An 18,406-nucleotide genomic window follows, 5' to 3' on the forward strand; every position below is an offset into this window, starting at 1 on the left:
GGAAATCTGGTTATATTTCATTGACAATTCTTTTCTTAAAAGGAAGATCTTATCTTTAACTTATTTTAGTAATCTTGAATGTGGCAATGAATTTTTTCCACTTAAATGTAAATTAATACACCAAAATAGGAAGGAAATAAGACCAAAGTTAGTATATTTCTTTTTCATGTGATGTTCGTTACCCACTTTAGGATCTGACTAGTGCATTTCATTCCCAAAACTTGTATTAATCAGAAGTTATAGTTCATTTTCTTATTTTAAAAGGAGAAGACTTTTCTTAAACAAATTTTTAGTAATCTTCAACGTGGCATTAAATTTATTTTCCTCAAAAGTAAATTAATTCACTAAAATAGAAGAAAAGAAAACGTAAAAAGAAAAAGAAGAACTCCTATATAACTAGAGTCTACTACATGCACTCTCCTCAAGTCCTCAGTATCATATTCATCACCCTCCCTTTTTTCTCTCTCTGCCATTTGATTCCGAACTAACTTTCATAATCCCTCTTCAGATAACACCTAATCCTAAGTAAATCCCATTTTATCCACGCTTAATTCCAAATTCTTCAAACAAAGATCACTTCTTTTTCCAATATAAGCACAAAAAGTGATCTTTTTGTGTTCTCTTGCTCTGGTTTTATAGTATTTTTGGATCACTTTGATTTTTTTTCTTGTCAAAAATTGATCTTTTTGGTACTTTCTTGATTTGGGTCTTTAGTATTTTTGATTGAAAAGCAAAAAAAAAAAATGGTTGTGAAAATGATGAAGTGGAGGCCATGGCCACCACTATCATCCAAGAAAATTGAGGCTAAGATTATTGTTAATTGTCTTAAAGGTTTCAACTTTATGTCAAATGAGCAAATGGGGTTCCAAGATTTTGAAAAATTAAGAGTTGAAATTAAGTGGAAAGGCTCAAAGGGTAGTTCTTTGAATTTGAGCTCTCTTACAAGGAGGGGTAGTGTAAAGAAGAATTTTACAAAGGAAGAGTCTTTAAAGGAAAATGGTGGTGTTGAATGGAATGAGGAGTTTCAGAGTGTTTGTAACTTTTCAGCTAATAAAGATGGTGTGTTTCATCCTTGGGAGGTTGCTTTTACTGTGTTCAATGTGAGTTTATTTCTTTTATCTCTGATCCTTTTAGTCTTTTGGGTTTTTGGCTGTTATATTCTTATGCAATAAGAATGCTGAATCCAACTCTAGGGAATTTCATTACCTCCCCTATTATTGAAATTATATGTTTTTGTCTTTTTCTGTGATATAGCTATTGAAACTGTATGTTATCAGAAAATTACTGAATTGGATCAAATATCTTGACTATATAGTAGCTGGAACTTGACTTTTGTTGAGAACTAGTTTGTGCTTTTGTTGTCTTAAATTAAGCACAGGGTGAGCCTTTCTTGCGATGTTAGGTCTACCCGTCCCCTTTTAACAGAAGAAAGGCTCACCCGGTACCTATCTTAAGGCAAAAAAGATGATATGGGTTGAGCTTAAATGGAGAACTAAGGATTCATATAGCCGACCGAGGCGTAGTTGTTGTTGTTGGTGAATCTTTCTTGATTTTTGTACTGTGTTATGAATCCTGATAATGTCATACAACTTGTTTGGGGTGAATATTTCTTGAATTTCCTCAAATTAGGATACTTTTTGTTTTCTTTAATTGGTTAATCGATGCTCGGTTTTGATTATTTGGTCACGGTGATTCAGTATATTTCAGCAGCATCTGTATGAGCCTCTTCAGAGGATATGTTAAACAAGAGTTGCTTGATAAAGTTCATCATCAGTATGGTTTTTACCGAGTTTTATTACTCCTAGTAACTTAGTGGGTTAAAGTGAGTTTTAACATCTCCGGTTTGATATATTGCTGTCTAAAAAATTAGTGAAGATACTATTCCTGACATGCATTAAGAGTCAAAAGTTTAAGCTTTCTGGAATGTAATGATTGTCTTTAATGGATCCACTTTTTGAGCTTGTGGGGGTCATTTGTATTGATGTAATATGGATGGTGAGACCTACTATATTCATCATATTTTTCTTTTTGAAAAACAAAAAAGAAAAATCCATACTACTGGCATAGTCTGTTATTAATTAAAAAAATTAGCATTGATTAAGAGTTTTCTTGAGCCGATGGTCTTTCGAAAACAACTCTACTCCCTCGGATAGGGGTAAGGTCTGCTTACACATTACCCTCCCCAGACCCCCACTAGTGGGATTTTAATGGGTAGTTGTTGTAGCATTGATTAAGAACCTTGGAGTATATGCCGTTTCAATTTCCATAGTTGTTCTCTTTATGCATCCAACAATAGGAGGTGTTATTGGTCGGTTGCAAGGATATTCTTATGGCTAATTGTTTCGCGGGCACGGCGTTGGCCTTTGTTGCATGTTTCTTTCACTGTTTCGAGACCTATCTTGTTTTTCATAATCGTATCTTCCAATCTATTGGTGTATTACTAATCCTTTATTTTCAGTTTGTGCTTTCATCTACACTAATTTTTCAAGTTCTCCGCCTTGTCTTCGTGTTCATATACTTATTCATACTTCTACTAAATCAGGGTACAAGCAGAGAACCAGATCAAAAGGTAACCATACTTGCTGCGGCGTCATTGAACCTTGCAGACTTTGCTTCAGTAGCTGGGGATAAAGAAGACGGCATTGAAATTGCAATTCCTTTGGAAGCCTCTATTGGCAGCTTCAAAAGTTTCCTTTCACTCTGTGTAAGAGAAACTAGAACATACCTTTTGCTTGCTCTCCTCTATTCCTGCAACCACGTGAATATATTATTTAATCAGTATCTTTCATAGCTACTTGTTAATATATATCTGCAGCTGTTTCATCTAAAGCCATGTTCATATATTTGACAGCTATCTCTCAGCCTTGTGGAATTGAGGAACGGTTACGAAGCTTCAGAGACCATTCCGAAGTTTATCATGTCTGCTCCAGTATCTCCAAACCCTGGAGAGGTTTTGTTGACAGACAGAAATGAGGTTTCTGCTTTAAAAGCAGGTCTGCGGAAAGTTAAATTTTTCAAGGGATTATCAGTTAGGCGACACAAGAAGGCATGTCATGAAGAGGAAGGGAGTGATGGAAGGAACTCAGTCAGAAGTGAGGACCCCGATTATGTCTACCTACTCGACACGGATTCACTTGATGATTCAGAAGAAGGAGAATCAGAGGAAGGAAATGAGGATACAAGTGTGCGGAAGTCATTCAGTTATGAAACACTTGCCTATGCAAACCATGCTAGTGGATCATTTTACTCAAACACAAGCAGCAGCGAAGACGAGGATTTCATCCATCGTAACAATCATATTTCAGATGCAGGGCACGGGTACCCTGCGGATACAACTGCAGCACTACAAAATCAAACTGCTGAGCAGAGTTCAAAACGCAGAATTCTCCCCTGGAGGAAGAGGAAGTTGAGTTTCAGATCTCCTAAAACCAAGGGAGAGCCGTTGCTGAAGAAACATTATGGAGAGGATGGTGGGGACGATATAGACTTTGATCGCAGACAGCTTTGCCCATCTGATGAGTCTTCTTCAGGGGTATGTGCCCATTCTTCTTGATTTCTTTATCATGTTTGATTATCCCAGTATCCAAATGCAATTTGTGTAGTGTCATTTATTGTCTTTATTTCATGATCTGATCAATATGCTATTACACTTGTTCACCAATGTGCCTGTCGAATTGAAGATTGCAGAGCTTGATAGCTTTCTTTTGTAGCTACTGTACTTGTAAAGTTGTATCAAGTGTCTTACTGATGCGTGTAATTCTTGCAGTGGTGCAAATCCGAGAAAGGTTCTGCAAATCAATTTTCAGTCTCCGAATTTGGAGACGACAGTTTTGCTGTGGGTAGTTGGGAGCAGAAAGAGATAATAAGCCGAGATGGACAAATGAAGCTGCAGACTCAGATCTTCTTTGCTTCGATTGATCAACGAAGTGAACGAGCTGAAGGTGAAAGTGCTTGTACAGCGTTGGTTGCTGTGATTGCTGATTGGTTCCACTCCAATCCTAAAGATATGCCGATCAAGTCCCAACTTGATTGTCTTATCCGTGAAGGTTCACTGCAGTGGAGAGATCTTTGTGAAAAAGAGACCTACAAGGAACGTTTCCCAGATAAGCATTTTGACCTCGAGACAGTCCTCCAGGATAAAGTGCGTCCACTCTCAGTAGTCTCAGAAAAATCATTCGTTGGGTTCTTTCATCCAGAAGGAACCGAAGAAGAGGAGGAATTTGACTTTCTTCACGGTGCCATGTCTTTTGACAACATTTGGGATGAGATTTCTAAATCTGCTCAAGAAACTCCTTCTCATGGAGAGTCCTTTGTTTACATTGTGAGTTGGAATGACCACTTCTTTATCCTAAAGGTTGAAAAAGACGCATACTATATCATTGACACACTTGGCGAGAGGCTTTTTGAGTGTTGTAATCAGGCTTATATCCTCAAATTCGACAAAGACACAACAATTTCTCAAGTACCTAGTGAGACTCAACAATCAGATGATAAACCATCTAGCAATAAAAAGGAGCAAAGTGATATGAAAGAAGCTGCCAATGAGGGCAAAATGGTCATTAGCACCAATGGCACCGACGGATTGCAAGAAGAATCAACCATCGTCAACAGGGACATGGTACCTGAAAACAAAGAAGAATCCAGCATTGTTTACAGAGGTAAAGAATCATGTAAAGAGTACATAAAGAGTTTTTTGGCGGCAATCCCTATTAGGGAGTTACAAGTTAATGTGAAGAAGGGATTGATGGCATCTACGCCCCTTCATCAGCGGCTACAAGTTGAATTCCATTATACAATGAGCTTTGACCATAAGTTTGAGTCTTCTTCAGAAGAACTGACTGCTAACAGTTTGGCCATACTACCATCAGCAGCAGAGTAAGCGACGAGACGACTAATAAAGCCTTACAAGTAATATTACATAATGCTAATCCCTTTTGTTTTCTACATATCATTAGGAATTTTGAAAAGCTAATTGTTGTTATAGTGTTCCCTAGAGGGTGTCTGTCGTTGTTTATCTTTTTTCTTCCTATGCATGGGAACGATAATGTGAATAACTATGAAACTGCTCAAGAGTACGCCTTTCTGTTCTGTCGAGGAGGGAAAGTTGGCATAAATGAATATATGAATTCCATACTGCTCTTGAGTTTTGTCTGTTTTAGTTTATTTTTATTTAAGAAGTATCACATTGGTTGAAGGTTCTTGCCTTGGATTTCAGCCTGTGATCCACTTGAGGCTAAATCGTACTTGCACGAAAATGGTGTAAATGTATGAACAGCCACAGAGACAGGAATCTAAACAACAATAACTTGATGTTTCTGGTTCTATATTCAATTGTTGGGGGTAGAGCTCTTTCCCAAGAAAATGCCTATTGATGAAACACAGAAGCAAAGTGATAGTTTATCCGGGTAGAATAGGTCTCATATTTTTTGGGTGTGAAGTGATTGATATGGCATGCCACTCAGGGGCAGAGCTAGAAGCCGAGATATAGATTCGGCCGAACGCAGTAGCTTTTGCTTAAACAGTATATTTGTTGTTTTAAAATTCAGAATCTACAAAGTTGAAGTCCTGGCTTTGCCTCTTATGCAAAAAATTTAACCGCGTATACTTCTCCCGGTGAGTTTCATGGGTGGTCATCCAAGTATTAGTCTATTGGTAGAAAGTCACTATTCTTTATTTTGAAAGGGTTGGTGTGGCCACAGCTACAACTACTGGCGCTTCAAATTAGATTCTAAGGGCGCTACTGAAAGCCTTTTTTTAGGTCCTGTAATAGGGAGGTGTAAGCCTCGAAAGCCTTTGGTACTTGGGTAGGGTCGGACGACTTTCTTTGCCCCAGCTTGGCGAATCGCATCCCCGCACAACGACATTCTTTGTTTGTGCGCCCCTTACCGTTCTCGCTCAGTCTTTCAACGGCCGGGAAGGCAATCGTAGAAACGAAGCCTATCGCCACGCCGACCATCAAATACGAGATTGGGCCCCTTCTCAAAGATTTGATGGGATGGCCCACCCCACCCAAGAGCGCTTATGCCATAGGGGAACTCGTGGCCGGAAACAATCCTTATGGTTTGTTTTGATATCCGGTAGGAATAATAAAATAAAAGTCTAGGTTGGCTGGTGAGCCTAGTGATAGGAGACTATCTAGCTCGGTTCGGAGAGCTCTTGTTGGGTTAAATAATTATTTGTTGCTAAATATTACAATGCAATTATTTGTAGAATATAGGTTACTATTGTAAAATTATGTAAATAGCTCAAAAAAATATAAATATAATTATATAAAATGAAGTAAAAATATTTTAAAACATGTATGTGGGTGTGAAATAATTTATAATTCATCCCCTCATATTGATTGCATAGAGAGTAAGCTGTGGGGATATGAATATTCTCAGCTCTTGATTATAGGTCTGGTGTCATATTGGTTATTTCTCATTATGAATGTTTTGGGTTGTTAGGCAATAGTTATGGCTGCAGATTAATTTGACATAGATTCTAGGGTCATTTTCTGTGATCGCATAGGTTCTTACCTATTTTTTCAAACTTTCATGTATTTGTCTCCGTGGGATATTCTTGGTTAATTTCATAAGGGATTTTTACCTAATCAAGTTTTAACTTAATTATATGTACATATACAATTTATCAATTACATACAAATTAGTTTTAAATGAGTATCCTTTTATATTAGGAATTGAATAGGAATCTTCATCCCTATGCTTTTTTCTCTCTCTCTCCGTCTCTCTTTCTCTCTCTCCGTCTCTCTCTTTCTCTGTTCTTTCCCCAATTCTCTTCCTTCATTTTTCTCTGCTTTTCATCCTTTTTTTCCCAAGGAAGTTCATCAATGAATTTCAATTGTTATAATATAGAGTTTTAACCCTTTCATGTTGCACAATTGGTATTCGAATTGAAATTGTCAATCAATAAGTTTTGAAGGTGTTTGATTCTCCACCATTGACAATCATTAAAAAGCTTTAAAACTTTGAATTCAAATTTGGGTTGTCAAAAATTAATGTTTGTTTGGATTGGGTGTTGTTGAAAACAATTGGAAATATTCTTTGGAGTTTATATCTTTGGTGAAGAGTAGACTTGATTTTGACTGAATTTCAGATTTAAACTCGAAGAAGGAGATGATATACAATATACTTACGAAATTGTATTAAAGTTGTATGTAAATTGTATTCTGTTGTAGTTATATATATATTTTTTATTTGAATGTTGTATGTAAGCTGAAAAATAGTTGTATAATGTATAAGTCGTTGTATGAAATTTATATTTAAGTTATAAATACTATCTTTTTATATAAAGTTGTTGATATGTATCAAAATTGCATTAAGAGAGGAAGTTTTAAATGGAATTTCAGAGAGGAAGAACACACCACTTACAAAATATATACAAATCATATACAAAATACAGACAAAAAATATATTGTATAAATTTGTATGAAAATTATATTTAAGTTGTATGATGTTGTAGTTGTAATAACTGATATTTTAGTCGAGAAAACAGTGTGCACGAAATTTAACCTTCTCTCTCTGCGCTTCCTACCCAACGGTCACAACGAGACCCTGCCGAGCCCCAGCCCAACAGTAAGAAGTAGCCGGCGACCACCACCACCCCATGCCGACGATCACCCCCACCACACGCCGGTGACCACCCCCACCAGCTGGTACGCCCCCCTCCCTCATCTCTCTCGCCTCTACCCACCCCATCTATGTCGCCCCATCCCCCCTTTCTCCCTCTCTCTGCGCTATCTCTCTCCCATACCCCCCCCCCCCCCCACGCTGGCCACCACCACCACCGCCGCGCAGCAACATCTGTCCCCTCTCCCCTCTTTCTTTTCTTCCTCTTTATTAAATCTTAGTTGACTGTAAGCCCCCCACTCACGCACATTGTTTCCTCTGCCCCTTTCCCCTTTCTATTCGTTTCCTTTTTGTGCTTCTTTGCTATGGCTGGGGCTTCACCACTGGTAACGCCCCCCTTTGTTTGGCTCCGTGGTGTTTTGCATATTTTTCAGGTTAGGGTCGGTGGCTATTGGCAGCGAGCAGGGCGTGCGTGTGCAAACAGTGAAGAGCAGCCCGGACAAGTGTCAGCAAGAGGCGGCGGGAGACGGACGTGAACGCGCCTAGGTCGCCGTAACACCGTCGTGAATACCGAGACAATTCCCAGGTTCTACTTGCGGGAGTTGGTACCTCCGGTTTTCCTGTTTCCCTTCATTATGTTAGTTAAATCGTTGTCATCTTAGTTTATATTAGTTTAATCGTCGTATTAATGTGCCTGTAGTTGCATCTTGTCTTCTTCTAGTTTGGTTTGTTGCAGAGTATGTGTTAGTGATTTCCCTTAGTTTGCTGTAGGTGTAGTGGTTGTGGTCAGGGATGGTCGAGTGAGGTCATGTCCTCGAGGCAAGCGGGGGTTGGGGCGGGAGGTAGGGAAGGGGTTAGGGGGTGGGTCGGGAAGCAAGGGATGTAAGGGGAACAGGGGTGCCTGTAGGTTGAGAATTGGGTAATGGAACGTAGGTACATTGACGGGTAAGTCTATAGAGTTGGCGAAGATCCTCCGGAGGAGGAGGGTCAATATAGCGTGTGTCCAGGAGACTAGGTGGGTAAGGTCGAGGGCGAGGGATGCAGACGGTTATAAGCTTTGGTACTCCAGAGTCTGGAAGAGTAAGAATAGAGTGGGTATCTTGGTGGATGGGATCTTAGAGAGTCTGTGGTTGAGGTTAAACGGGTGAATGATAGATTGATGGCTATTAAGTTGGTGGTTGGAGTGTGCACCCTTAACTCGTTAGCGCTTACGCGCCGCACGCGGGCCTGGATGAGGAGGTTAAACAACGCTTCTGGGAGGGGTTAGATAAGATTGTGCGCCAGGTTCCACCTGATGAGAGGCTATTCATATGAGGGGATTTCAATGGTCATATCGGGTCAACCGTTGGGGGCTATGGTGAGGTTCATGGAGGCTTCGGTTTTGGGGAGAGGAACGGAGGAGGTACTTCGATATTGGATTTCGCTAAGGCATTTGGGTTGGTGATTGCGAACTCTAGCTTTCCGAAGAGGGAAGAGCATTTGGTGACTTTTCAAAATGCGGTAGCGAGTACTCAGATTGACTATCTCCTCCTCAGGAAGTGTGACAGAGGGCTGTGTAAGGATTGCAAGGTTATTCTGGGTGAGATACTTGCGACGCAGCATAAGCTCTTGGTGATGGATGTTGGTATTATGTTAAAGAGGAGGAAAAGGTTTGTCCGAGGACGACCGAGAATCAGGTGGGGAGTCTTGACTAAGGATAAATCCCAGGAGTTGGAGGGGTGGTTGTCGGCTTTGGGAGCCTGGAGTAGTAGTGGGGACGCGAGCACTATATGGTTGACGAAAACAGACTTTATAAAGGAGGTTGCGAGAGAGGTGTTAGGGGTCTCGGCGGGAGTCTCTGGAGGGAACAAAGGAGACTGGTGGTGGAATGAAGTGGTCCAAGGTAAAGTGAAAGCGAAGAAGGCGGCGTACCTGAAGTTAGTAGGGAGCATAAGTGAGGAGGAGAGGCGAGCCTGCATGGAGAGGTATAAGGTAGCTAGGAAGGAAGCTAAGCTGGCGATCACGGAGGCTAAGACTGCGGTTTATGGTCATATGTACGAGGAACTGGGGGAGAAAGGCGGGGAGAAGAAGTTATTCCGGCTGGCCAAGACGAGAGAGAGGAAGGCTCGGGATTTGGACCAAGTGAGATGCATCAAGGACGAAGATGGTAGAGTATTGATGGAAGATGCCCAGATTAAGAGGAGATGATAGACTTACTTTCATAAACTTCTTAATGAAGAAGGGGATCGAGATATTGTGCTAGGTGAACTGGAGCATCCTGAGAGTCACCATGACTTTGGGTACTGCATACGCATCAAGGTGGAGGAGATCGTGGGAGCTATGCGTAAGATGAGCAGGGGCAGAACGAGCGGGCCGGACGAAATTCCGGTTGAATTTTGGAAGTGTGAGAGTAGAGCAGGCTTGGAGTGGCTGAAGGGGCTGTTTAATGTTATTTTTAGGACGAAGAGGATGCCAGATGAGTGGAGGGGGAGTACGGTGGTTCCGTTGTATAAGAATAAAGATGATATCCAAAGTTGTAACAATTATAGGGGTATCAAATTACTGATCCATACCATTGGGAGAGGGTGGTTAAAGCAAAGGTGAAGAGGTCGGTGTCTATATTCGACAACCAGTTTGGGTTCATGCCGGGTCATTCTACTATGGAAGCTATACACCTTTTAGGAGACTGGTGGAACAGTATAGGGAGAGGAAGAAGGATCTGCACATGGTGTTTATTGATCTGGAGAAAGCGCATGACAAGTTCCTAGAGAAGTTCTCTGGAGATACCTGGAGACTAAATGTGTGTCGGTTGCCTACATTAGGGCGATTAAGGACATGTATGATGGGGCTAAGACTCGGGTTAGGACAGTAAGAGGCAACTCTGAGCATTCCCCGGTTGTTATGGGATTGCACAAAGGTTTTGCGCTCAGCCCGTTCTTATTTTCCCTGGTGATGGACGCGTTAACACATCATATTTAAGGGGAGGTGCCATGGTGTATGTTATTCGCTGATGACATAGTTCTGATTGATGAGTCGTGAGCCGGTGTTAACGAGAGGCTGGAGGTCTGGAGACAGGCTCTTGAGTCTAAGGGTTTCAAGCTGAGTAGGACAAAGACGGAATACCTGGAGTGCAAGTTCAGTGCTGAGTCTAGGGAAGTGGACATGGATATGAGGCTTGAATCATAGGTCATCCCGAGTAGAGGCAGTTTCAAGTACCTTTGGTCGGTTATCCAAGGGGGAGGGGAGATCGACGAGGATGTCACACACCGTATTGGAGTGGGGTAGATGAAGTGGAGGTTAGTATATGGAGTCTTGTGTGACAAGAGAGTACCACCGATACTCAAGGGTAAGTTTTATAGAGCAGTGGTTAGACCGCCCATGATGTATGGGGTTGAGTGTTGGCCTGTTAAGAACTCACATATCCAGAAGATGAAAGTAACAGAGATGAGGATGTTGAGGTGTATGTGCGGGCACACTAGGATGGATAAGATTAGAAATGATGATATTCGGGAGAAGGTGGGTGTGACTCCCATTGATAACAAGATGCGGGAAGCGAGGCTTAGATGGTTCGGGCACGTTCAGAGGAGAAGCACAGACGCTCTGGTAAGGAGGTGTGAGAGGCTGGCCTTGGAAGGCTCGAGAATAGGTAGACGGCGGCCTAAGAAGTATTGGGGAGAGGTAATCAGGCAGGACATGGCGAGGCTTCAGATTTTCGAGGACATAGCCCTTGATAGGGAGCTGTGGAGGTCGAGTATTAGGGTTGTAGGTTAGGAGGTAGTTGAGTCGTTCCTTAGTTTGTACATTTGTGAGGCTAGTTTGGTAGGGTTTTTGTCTGAGACAACTAGTGAAAATGTTGTGTCTTACTACTCTTTCGTTTTCATAGAGCCGACTCTATTTAATGGTTACCGCTTTTGCTCTGCACCTATTTTCTGGCTTTCATGATGTTAATTTTTTCTTATGGTATATGTTGGTGGTACTGATATTGTTTCTTTTCTTTTTTTTTTCGTCTTCTTGAGCCGAGGGTGTTTCGAAAATAACCTCTCTACTCCTCGGGGTAGGGGTAAGGTCTGCGTACACACTACCCTCCCCAGACCTCACTAGTGGGATTTTACTGGGTCGTTGTTGTTGTTGTTGTTGATGATGATGATGATGTTGTAGTTATATTTAACTGGATGAGAATAATGTATGAAAGTTGTAGTTAAGTTGTAAATAAGTTGTATACTGTATTATTAGTTGTATGAAATTTATTTTTAGTTTGTATTTTATTGTAGATGTATCAAAGTTATACAAAATTTATTTTTAATTTGTATGGTGTTGTACCATACATTATTTTTTTCTTAATCAATATATTAAAAGAAAAAATAAGTAGAGAATGAATTCCAAATCGACTCATGTATAATGATTCATGTTTGCTTGAACCGAAAAAATCAATAACTCAATTTTACAAATTGCTTTGCCGCCCTATAGCATCCTTAAACAATGACTCAATTTTGAAAATTTTGAACTCAGTTGCAACGATTGAGTGCTTTTGAAGTGGTTAATCATGGAATTTTAGGGACTCTTCCTCAATTTCTTATCAAAAATTTCCCAACTATTCCATTTAATGCTTCCCTTTCTTTTTTTTTTTTTTTTGTCGAGCTGCCGGAATGGAGGAATCACTGGCCGAGGAAGAAACTTGATAAGAGAGGGAACTAGGGGGATTTCCATTATCAGAGTTGCTATGGTCTTTATCCTACATGGATTAAGAGTAGGCCCGGCAAAATAGCTTTAAAAAGATTTAATTTTTACAGCAACATAGGACGTCTATTCAGCAACTAATAAATCAATTACCTCTGGGATGGAGAACGACGGAGGAGGAGACTGATAAGATTGTCAAGATCTTGTTGAATGTGTTTCAATTAATTTTTTCTTTTCTGTGATACTTTTATTTGTAAATGTTGCGTGAATCATGTTTTAGAGAAGGAAATACAGCTGGAAAGAGACTCCTTAAAGGAATTATATATGAATTGTAAAGAAATCATGGTTATAGCGGGTAAATTACAAATCTAAGATAATTTTGGTAAATAAGTTTGAATTATTGTACACGAAGGAAAAAAATCCATTTTCATAATTTACTTTATTTAGAGGGCCTTTTAGAGGCTTCTGTTCAGGATTCTACAACAATCAATTTGATTTACTAGGATCGAAATCTATCATTTACATGTATTTGATGAAGTTCTTAACACATACAGAATTCGAGCCATAATTACTAGGTTGGAATGAACATAGTAGTTTCTGTCTACATCCACCACAGGGACCTTGAAGATGCTAGACCAGGGGTGCCGCTTTAGCTAGTCAAGATTAGGTTCTTTATATATATATATATATATATATATATATATATATATATATATATATATATATATATATATTTGTATTTCGTTGAACATTTCTAATGAGATGATGATGATTGAAATTAATTAATAAGGATAAGATCCATCAAAATATTAATTATTTTCATTTGTTTTGGTCCATCTAATTTTAATTTTTATCTAATATTATATATAGTTATATAAAAATATAATGTATTGATAATAATGCAAAATTTTAACATATATATAAGTATCGTGGTGATATATGAAATGATATGGCACCTTCATAAAATCACAAGAATACTTTAAAAAGCTTACTAACATAAGCAAAGGATACCAACCAATAGCTTTTGATACCAAATTGTGACACTAACAATTATAAAATAACGAAAACTATTAAATTTGTCAGTGTAACAGTAGCTTAAGCCTCAGCTAATCTTTAATGGTAATGAGAACTGGACTTCTACGCCATGGGAGGTTACAGTGAAGAGAATGAAGAAGGAGAGAGTGAAGCTTCTAGAATTTGATTTCTCTTGAAAATTAAAATATGAGCGGAGAGTCCACTATATACAAAAACGAAAATGTTAAGAAAAATAAAGTCCACTAACTAAAGATATTACAGCTGCCATTTAACTAATACGTTCCACTAACTGACAGCTAACACTAACAACTCTACTCCAATAACTAAGCTAGTGACTAAGCTAAGCTAAGTGAATAATTAATCTTAACACCCACCCTCAAGTTGGAGGTGTGGTGAACACAACCAACTTTCCTAATGTAGCACTATGCTTGATCCCAGTCAAGGATTTAGTCAAAACATCTGCAAGCTGATTATCTGTTCGGATGTGGTGGAGAGAAATTAGGCCTACTTGTAATTGATCATGCATAAAATGGCAATCCACTTCTATATGCTTGGTCCTTTCGTGAAATACTGGATTTTTTGCAATGTGTAGTGCAGATTGACTGTCACAGAATACTGAGATAGGCAAGGAAAAAGGAACAGTCAGTTCTTCAAATAGTTTGCTCAACCATACTAGTTCCCCTACTACTTTCCTCAGAGCTTTATATTCTGCTTCTGCAGAGGATAAAGATATAGTCTCTTGTTTCTTAGATTTTCAGCTGATAGAACTGTTGCCCAGTAGCACTAAATAACTTGTAATGGACCTCCTAGAATCCGGGCAGGCTGCCCAATCAGAATCACAATAGGCTTTAACTGTGTGATATCCATCCTTTGACATGAAAATTCCCAAAGTAGGGTCATTTCTCAAATATCTGAGCAGATGAAATGCTGATTTCAGATGAGGTTCTCTAGGTTGGCTCAAGTGTTGGACACTATATGCAATGTCCAATCTGGTGTTAGTTAGAAAATTCAATTTACCTACTAGCTTTCTATAATAGGTAGGATCCTGTAAGATTGTGCCTTCTCTAGCCTTCAGCTTTATAGTGGGATCCAAGGGTGAAGAACAAGGCTTGTAATCCAAATAATTGTATTCTTTTAACAGGTCTAGCACAAACTTCCTTTGAGATGTAATAACCCCATCATCTTTATACATAATCTCCAATCCCAGGAAGTAGTGCAGCTGCCCCAGGTCCTTGATCTTGAATTGTTCATGTAGAAATGCTTTGAGTTGTGCAATTTTCTGTTGGTCAGTTCCAGTGAGTAGTACATCATCCACATATACTGAGGATTCTCCATTTCTTTTATAGAAAAGTGAGTAGTCATACATGGAATGTATATAGCCCTTTGAACACAATGCCTCAGTCAACTTTGCATACCATTGTCGACTGGCTTGTTTCAAACCATAAAGAGATTTGTTCAGTTTACAAATCAATCCTGGTTTATCTCCAACAAGCCCAGGTGGTACCTGCATATACACCTCCTCATTGAGGTCTCCATGGAGTAAAGCATTGTTCACATCTAATTGAGATATGAACCAACCTTTCTTAACTGTTGTTGCTATCAAAGCCCTCACTGTTGTCATCTTTACCACCGGTGAGAATTTTTCTATATAAACAATTCCTGCCTGCTGAGTGTAGCCTTTAACAACCAGCCTGGCTTTGAAACTTTCAATGTTGTTGCTTTGTACTTCACCTTGTAGACCCATTTACAACCTATTGCTTGCTTCCCAGGTGGCAGAGTTACTAGGTCCCAAGTGTGATTGGAATATAGTGCTTCAAATTCCTGTATCATTGTTGCTTGCCATGCAGGATCAATGACTGCCTCCTCATATGATGATGGTTCCCTGTCATGACAAATATTTCTCATAAGAGTCTGACTGTTAGAGATTAGTAGATCAGAGGTAATGTGGTGATTCATAGAGAATAAGGCATTTAGGGTAACATGATTTGTTTTAAGGTGAGGAAGGGAATGTACATAATATTGCAAATAGATAGGTGGTTTATGAGTTCTTTGAGATTGCCTCAGTTGGACGGGTTCTGCATGGGTCTGTTCGGTGTAACAATATTGTGGTGAATCACGTAATAAAGAAAAGGGTACTGCAGAAGGTGATAGGGAAGTTACATGTATAGGTGACATAGGATTGAATGTGCTATCAGGACTCCTTTGATCATTGAAATCTTCAGACAGTTGTGTAATATTTGTACTATCAGAGGGTTGTTCACATAGAGACTCAATGAAGGGAATTGAATGAGGGACAGATGACTGAGGAGATTTGTTCATATTGACTGAAAAAGGAAAGATGGACTCATTGAAGACTACATCTCTAGAGATATGAATCTTTCTAGTGGCTAGACTCAAGACTTTGTACCCCTTTGTGTTGAAAGGATAGCCAATAAACATATGTGGTGTTGTTCTGGGTTCAAACTTATCCTTGTGTGGTATTGGTACAGTAATGTAGCATAGGCAACCAAAACTCTTTAGATGAGAATACTTTGGCTTTCTTTTATACAATAGTTCATATGGAGTTTGGTTGTTAGTTGAAGTAGAAGGCAATCTGTTTATAATGTATGTGGCACAAAGAACACATTCACCCCAGTATCTTAAGGGCAATTTGTATTGGAAGAGAAGTGCTCTGGCTATTTCAAGGAGATATTTGTATTTTCTTTCCACTACACCATTCCGTTGTGGTGTGTAGGGACAGGTTCTTTGATAGATGATGCCTTTAGATTAAAACAACATACTTACTTCTGTGTTAATGAACTCTAATCCATTGTCTGACCTTATGGATTTGATAGTTACACCAAATTTGTTTTCTACTAGATTTATGAATCCTTTGAGTGTTTGAAGGGCATTACTTTTGCTGGATAAAAGGTGAGTCCAAGTACATCTACTAAAATCATCCACCATAGTTATAAAGTATTTGTATCTATCATGTGTAGGAATATGATATGGACCCCACAAATCAACATGTAAAAGTTCAAAAATTCTGTTGGTTGTACTGGTTTTATGAGGGAATGCAGTCTTTCTTGCCTAGCCATTAGGCAAATGGTGCAGTTGAAGGGTTGTTTGGGAGAGAAGTTGACATGAATAGTAGTAATGTTCTCATTTTGGTAAAGGGGACATGTCCAAGTCTGTTATGCCACAATACATCCATATTGCCTTTAGTACAGAAATGAGAAAATATATTAGGAACCTTAGAAGATGGACTTGTAAAGGAAAGTTGTTCTTCAGTATTTTCACATGGATTATTTACAACTGGATAATAGGGAACACACTTATTGACATACAATAACCTATTTACAATAGAATAAGAGGGACAACGTGTGTTACAGGTGCAACAAGTAGAAGTAGTGGACAAGGCATTAGTGGTCTTTACTGCAGGGCTTGCATTGTTGATCCTCAGGCAGCTTGGGCACAGGATGTACAGCCCATCTTTGACTCTACCAATCACCAGAGGCCTCTTCATTTAAGGGGCCTACAGTATGCAACAGTGTTTGACAAAAGCAACAAGACAATTAAGATGAGAGGCCAAAGAGTGAACAGAGATCAGATTGTATCTAAGAGAGGGGACAAACATCACTTTGTCTAGGGTGATCTTAGGAGTGAGCATCACACTACCAATTTATGTCACTTTTACCTTGTAGCCATTTAGAAGTACAACTAATAAAGGATAGGGTAAGGTTATTATCTTGGTTAATAGGGATTTGTTAAAGGTCATGTTATTTGATGCCCCTGAATCTATAATCCATGAGTCAGCTTTGTTTTTGAAACATTCACATGACAGTTTAGCAAAATCAATAGAGGAAGTACAAGCTATAATACCTGCAAAGTTTGCTGCTCCTGATGCAATATTAGTACTAGTTGTGCAGTCTCTTCCTCCTCCTGATTGAAACTGTTGCAGTAGACTCACCAACTGGTTGTATTTCTCTTGAGTGAGACTCACATTCTGAGTATTATCATGAGCAGCATGTTTCTCAGTTTCAGAAGGTTGTGTATCAGTGGTTGCTACATATGCATTAGCCACTGCTCTATTTCCTCTATTGAACTTATTATTCTGGTTGTTGTTGGAATTGTGGTTGTAGTTGAAACTTTGTCTAGGATTTTGATTGAAGTTGGAGGTCTGATTGTGATTTGTATTTGGATTCTGATTCTGACTGAAACTTTGAGGATATCCATGAAGCTTATAACATTTCTCCTTGATGTGCCCTGGTCTCTTACAATAATCACAAAAGGGTTTGTTCCTGTTGTTGTAATTGTTACTGGGAGAATAGTTTGTCTTGAATGAACCAGGTCTATTTGTGCTAGCACTTAAAGCTGATGACTCTAAAGCCAAATGATTATTTGGCTTGATTTCTCTCTGCCTTTCCTCTTGAATTAGTAATGAAAAGGCTTGGGCAATTGAAGGAAGAGGATTCATCATAAGTATACTGCCTCGAACTACAGTGTATGTCTCATTCAATCCCATGAGAAACTGTATCAACCTCCTATCCTGATCAGCTTTGTGCATGCTTTCCTTAGCTACACATATACAATTATAAGTGCAATGAGATTTGATAATCAAAGTGTTGAGTTCCTCCCATAGCTTCTTCACTTTAGTGTAGTAACCAGTGATATCAAGGGCTCCTTGGGATAGATCATTGATTTCCTTTTAGATCTGGTAGAGTTGTGTTTCATTTGTTTGATCATATCGATCTTCAAGTTCTCTCCATAATTCAATTGCATCTGTCATATATTCAACACTATCTGCAATCTCCTTAGTTAAGGAGTTTAGAATCCATGATGTGACAATGTCATCACATCTTTCCCATAGTCAAAATTTCGATGAGTCTGGATTTGGTCTCTTGCATTCCCCGTTGATGAATCCCAGCTTATTTTTCACTGATAGGGTTCGCATTACGCCTCTTCTCCATGATCGATATCCAAAACCATCAAATGGAACAGGAACCATCGCTGCTCCGGGATTATTAGATGGATGCATATACAAGGGACTACTGATATCAACACTTGACTGATTAGGCGGTTCAGACATGGTCGGTGTAGATTGATCATCATCTTCGGCAATAGTCATCTCATACAGTATGAAATTTTTAAGTGATTGAGAACTAGAA

The 18,406-nt window shown here is 39.3% G+C and overlaps 3 protein-coding genes across 3 annotated transcripts; 2 read left to right on the forward strand and 1 right to left on the reverse strand.

Moving 5' to 3' along the window:
* The first annotated feature begins 423 nt into the window (after positions 1-423).
* LOC104114636 (uncharacterized) lies at positions 424-5,133 on the forward strand. The gene is made up of 4 exons (XM_009625123.4): positions 424-1,100; positions 2,543-2,704; positions 2,852-3,532; positions 3,767-5,133. Exons 1-4 carry the CDS (start codon positions 744-746, stop codon positions 4,877-4,879), a joined length of 2,313 nt encoding a protein of 770 aa, XP_009623418.1. The 5' UTR covers positions 424-743; the 3' UTR covers positions 4,880-5,133.
* Positions 5,134-8,490: 3,357 nt separating this feature from the next.
* Positions 8,491-10,419, forward strand: LOC138909298 (uncharacterized). Its single transcript, XM_070200482.1, has 3 exons — positions 8,491-8,513; positions 9,026-9,637; positions 10,230-10,419. Exons 1-3 carry the CDS (start codon positions 8,491-8,493, stop codon positions 10,417-10,419), a joined length of 825 nt encoding a protein of 274 aa, XP_070056583.1.
* Positions 10,420-14,903: 4,484 nt separating this feature from the next.
* Positions 14,904-17,805, reverse strand: LOC138909299 (uncharacterized). Its single transcript, XM_070200483.1, has 2 exons — positions 17,121-17,805; positions 14,904-15,583 (listed from the first exon to the last, which is right to left on the reverse strand). The coding sequence occupies exons 1-2, from the start codon at positions 17,803-17,805 to the stop codon at positions 14,904-14,906; spliced, it is 1,365 nt and encodes a 454-aa protein (XP_070056584.1).
* Between the last annotated feature and the right edge of the window lie 601 nt (positions 17,806-18,406).

This window comes from Nicotiana tomentosiformis, chromosome 4 (genome assembly GCF_000390325.3).
Source record: "Nicotiana tomentosiformis chromosome 4, ASM39032v3, whole genome shotgun sequence".
Taxonomy (NCBI): domain Eukaryota; kingdom Viridiplantae; phylum Streptophyta; class Magnoliopsida; order Solanales; family Solanaceae; genus Nicotiana; species Nicotiana tomentosiformis.

Coding starts and splice junctions, on each gene's coding strand:
- LOC138909298 (XM_070200482.1), top strand. CDS start 8,491: ATGGAACGTAGGTACATTGACGG. Junction 8,514..9,025: donor GAACGTAGGTACATTGACGG/GTAAGTCTATAG, acceptor TGCGAACTCTAG/CTTTCCGAAGAGGGAAGAGC. Junction 9,638..10,229: donor GAGAAAGGCGGGGAGAAGAA/GTTATTCCGGCT, acceptor TACACCTTTTAG/GAGACTGGTGGAACAGTATA.
- LOC138909299 (XM_070200483.1), bottom strand. CDS start 17,805: ATGCACAAAGCTGATCAGGATAGGAGGTTGATACAGTTTCTCATGGGA. Junction 15,584..17,120: donor AGGAGCAGCAAACTTTGCAG/GTATTATAGCTT, acceptor TTCCTTTTTCAG/TCAATATGAACAAATCTCCT.
- LOC104114636 (XM_009625123.4), top strand. CDS start 744: ATGGTTGTGAAAATGATGAAGTGGAGGCCATGGCCACCACTATCATCC. Junction 2,705..2,851: donor AAAGTTTCCTTTCACTCTGT/GTAAGAGAAACT, acceptor TATATTTGACAG/CTATCTCTCAGCCTTGTGGA. Junction 3,533..3,766: donor CTGATGAGTCTTCTTCAGGG/GTATGTGCCCAT, acceptor TAATTCTTGCAG/TGGTGCAAATCCGAGAAAGG.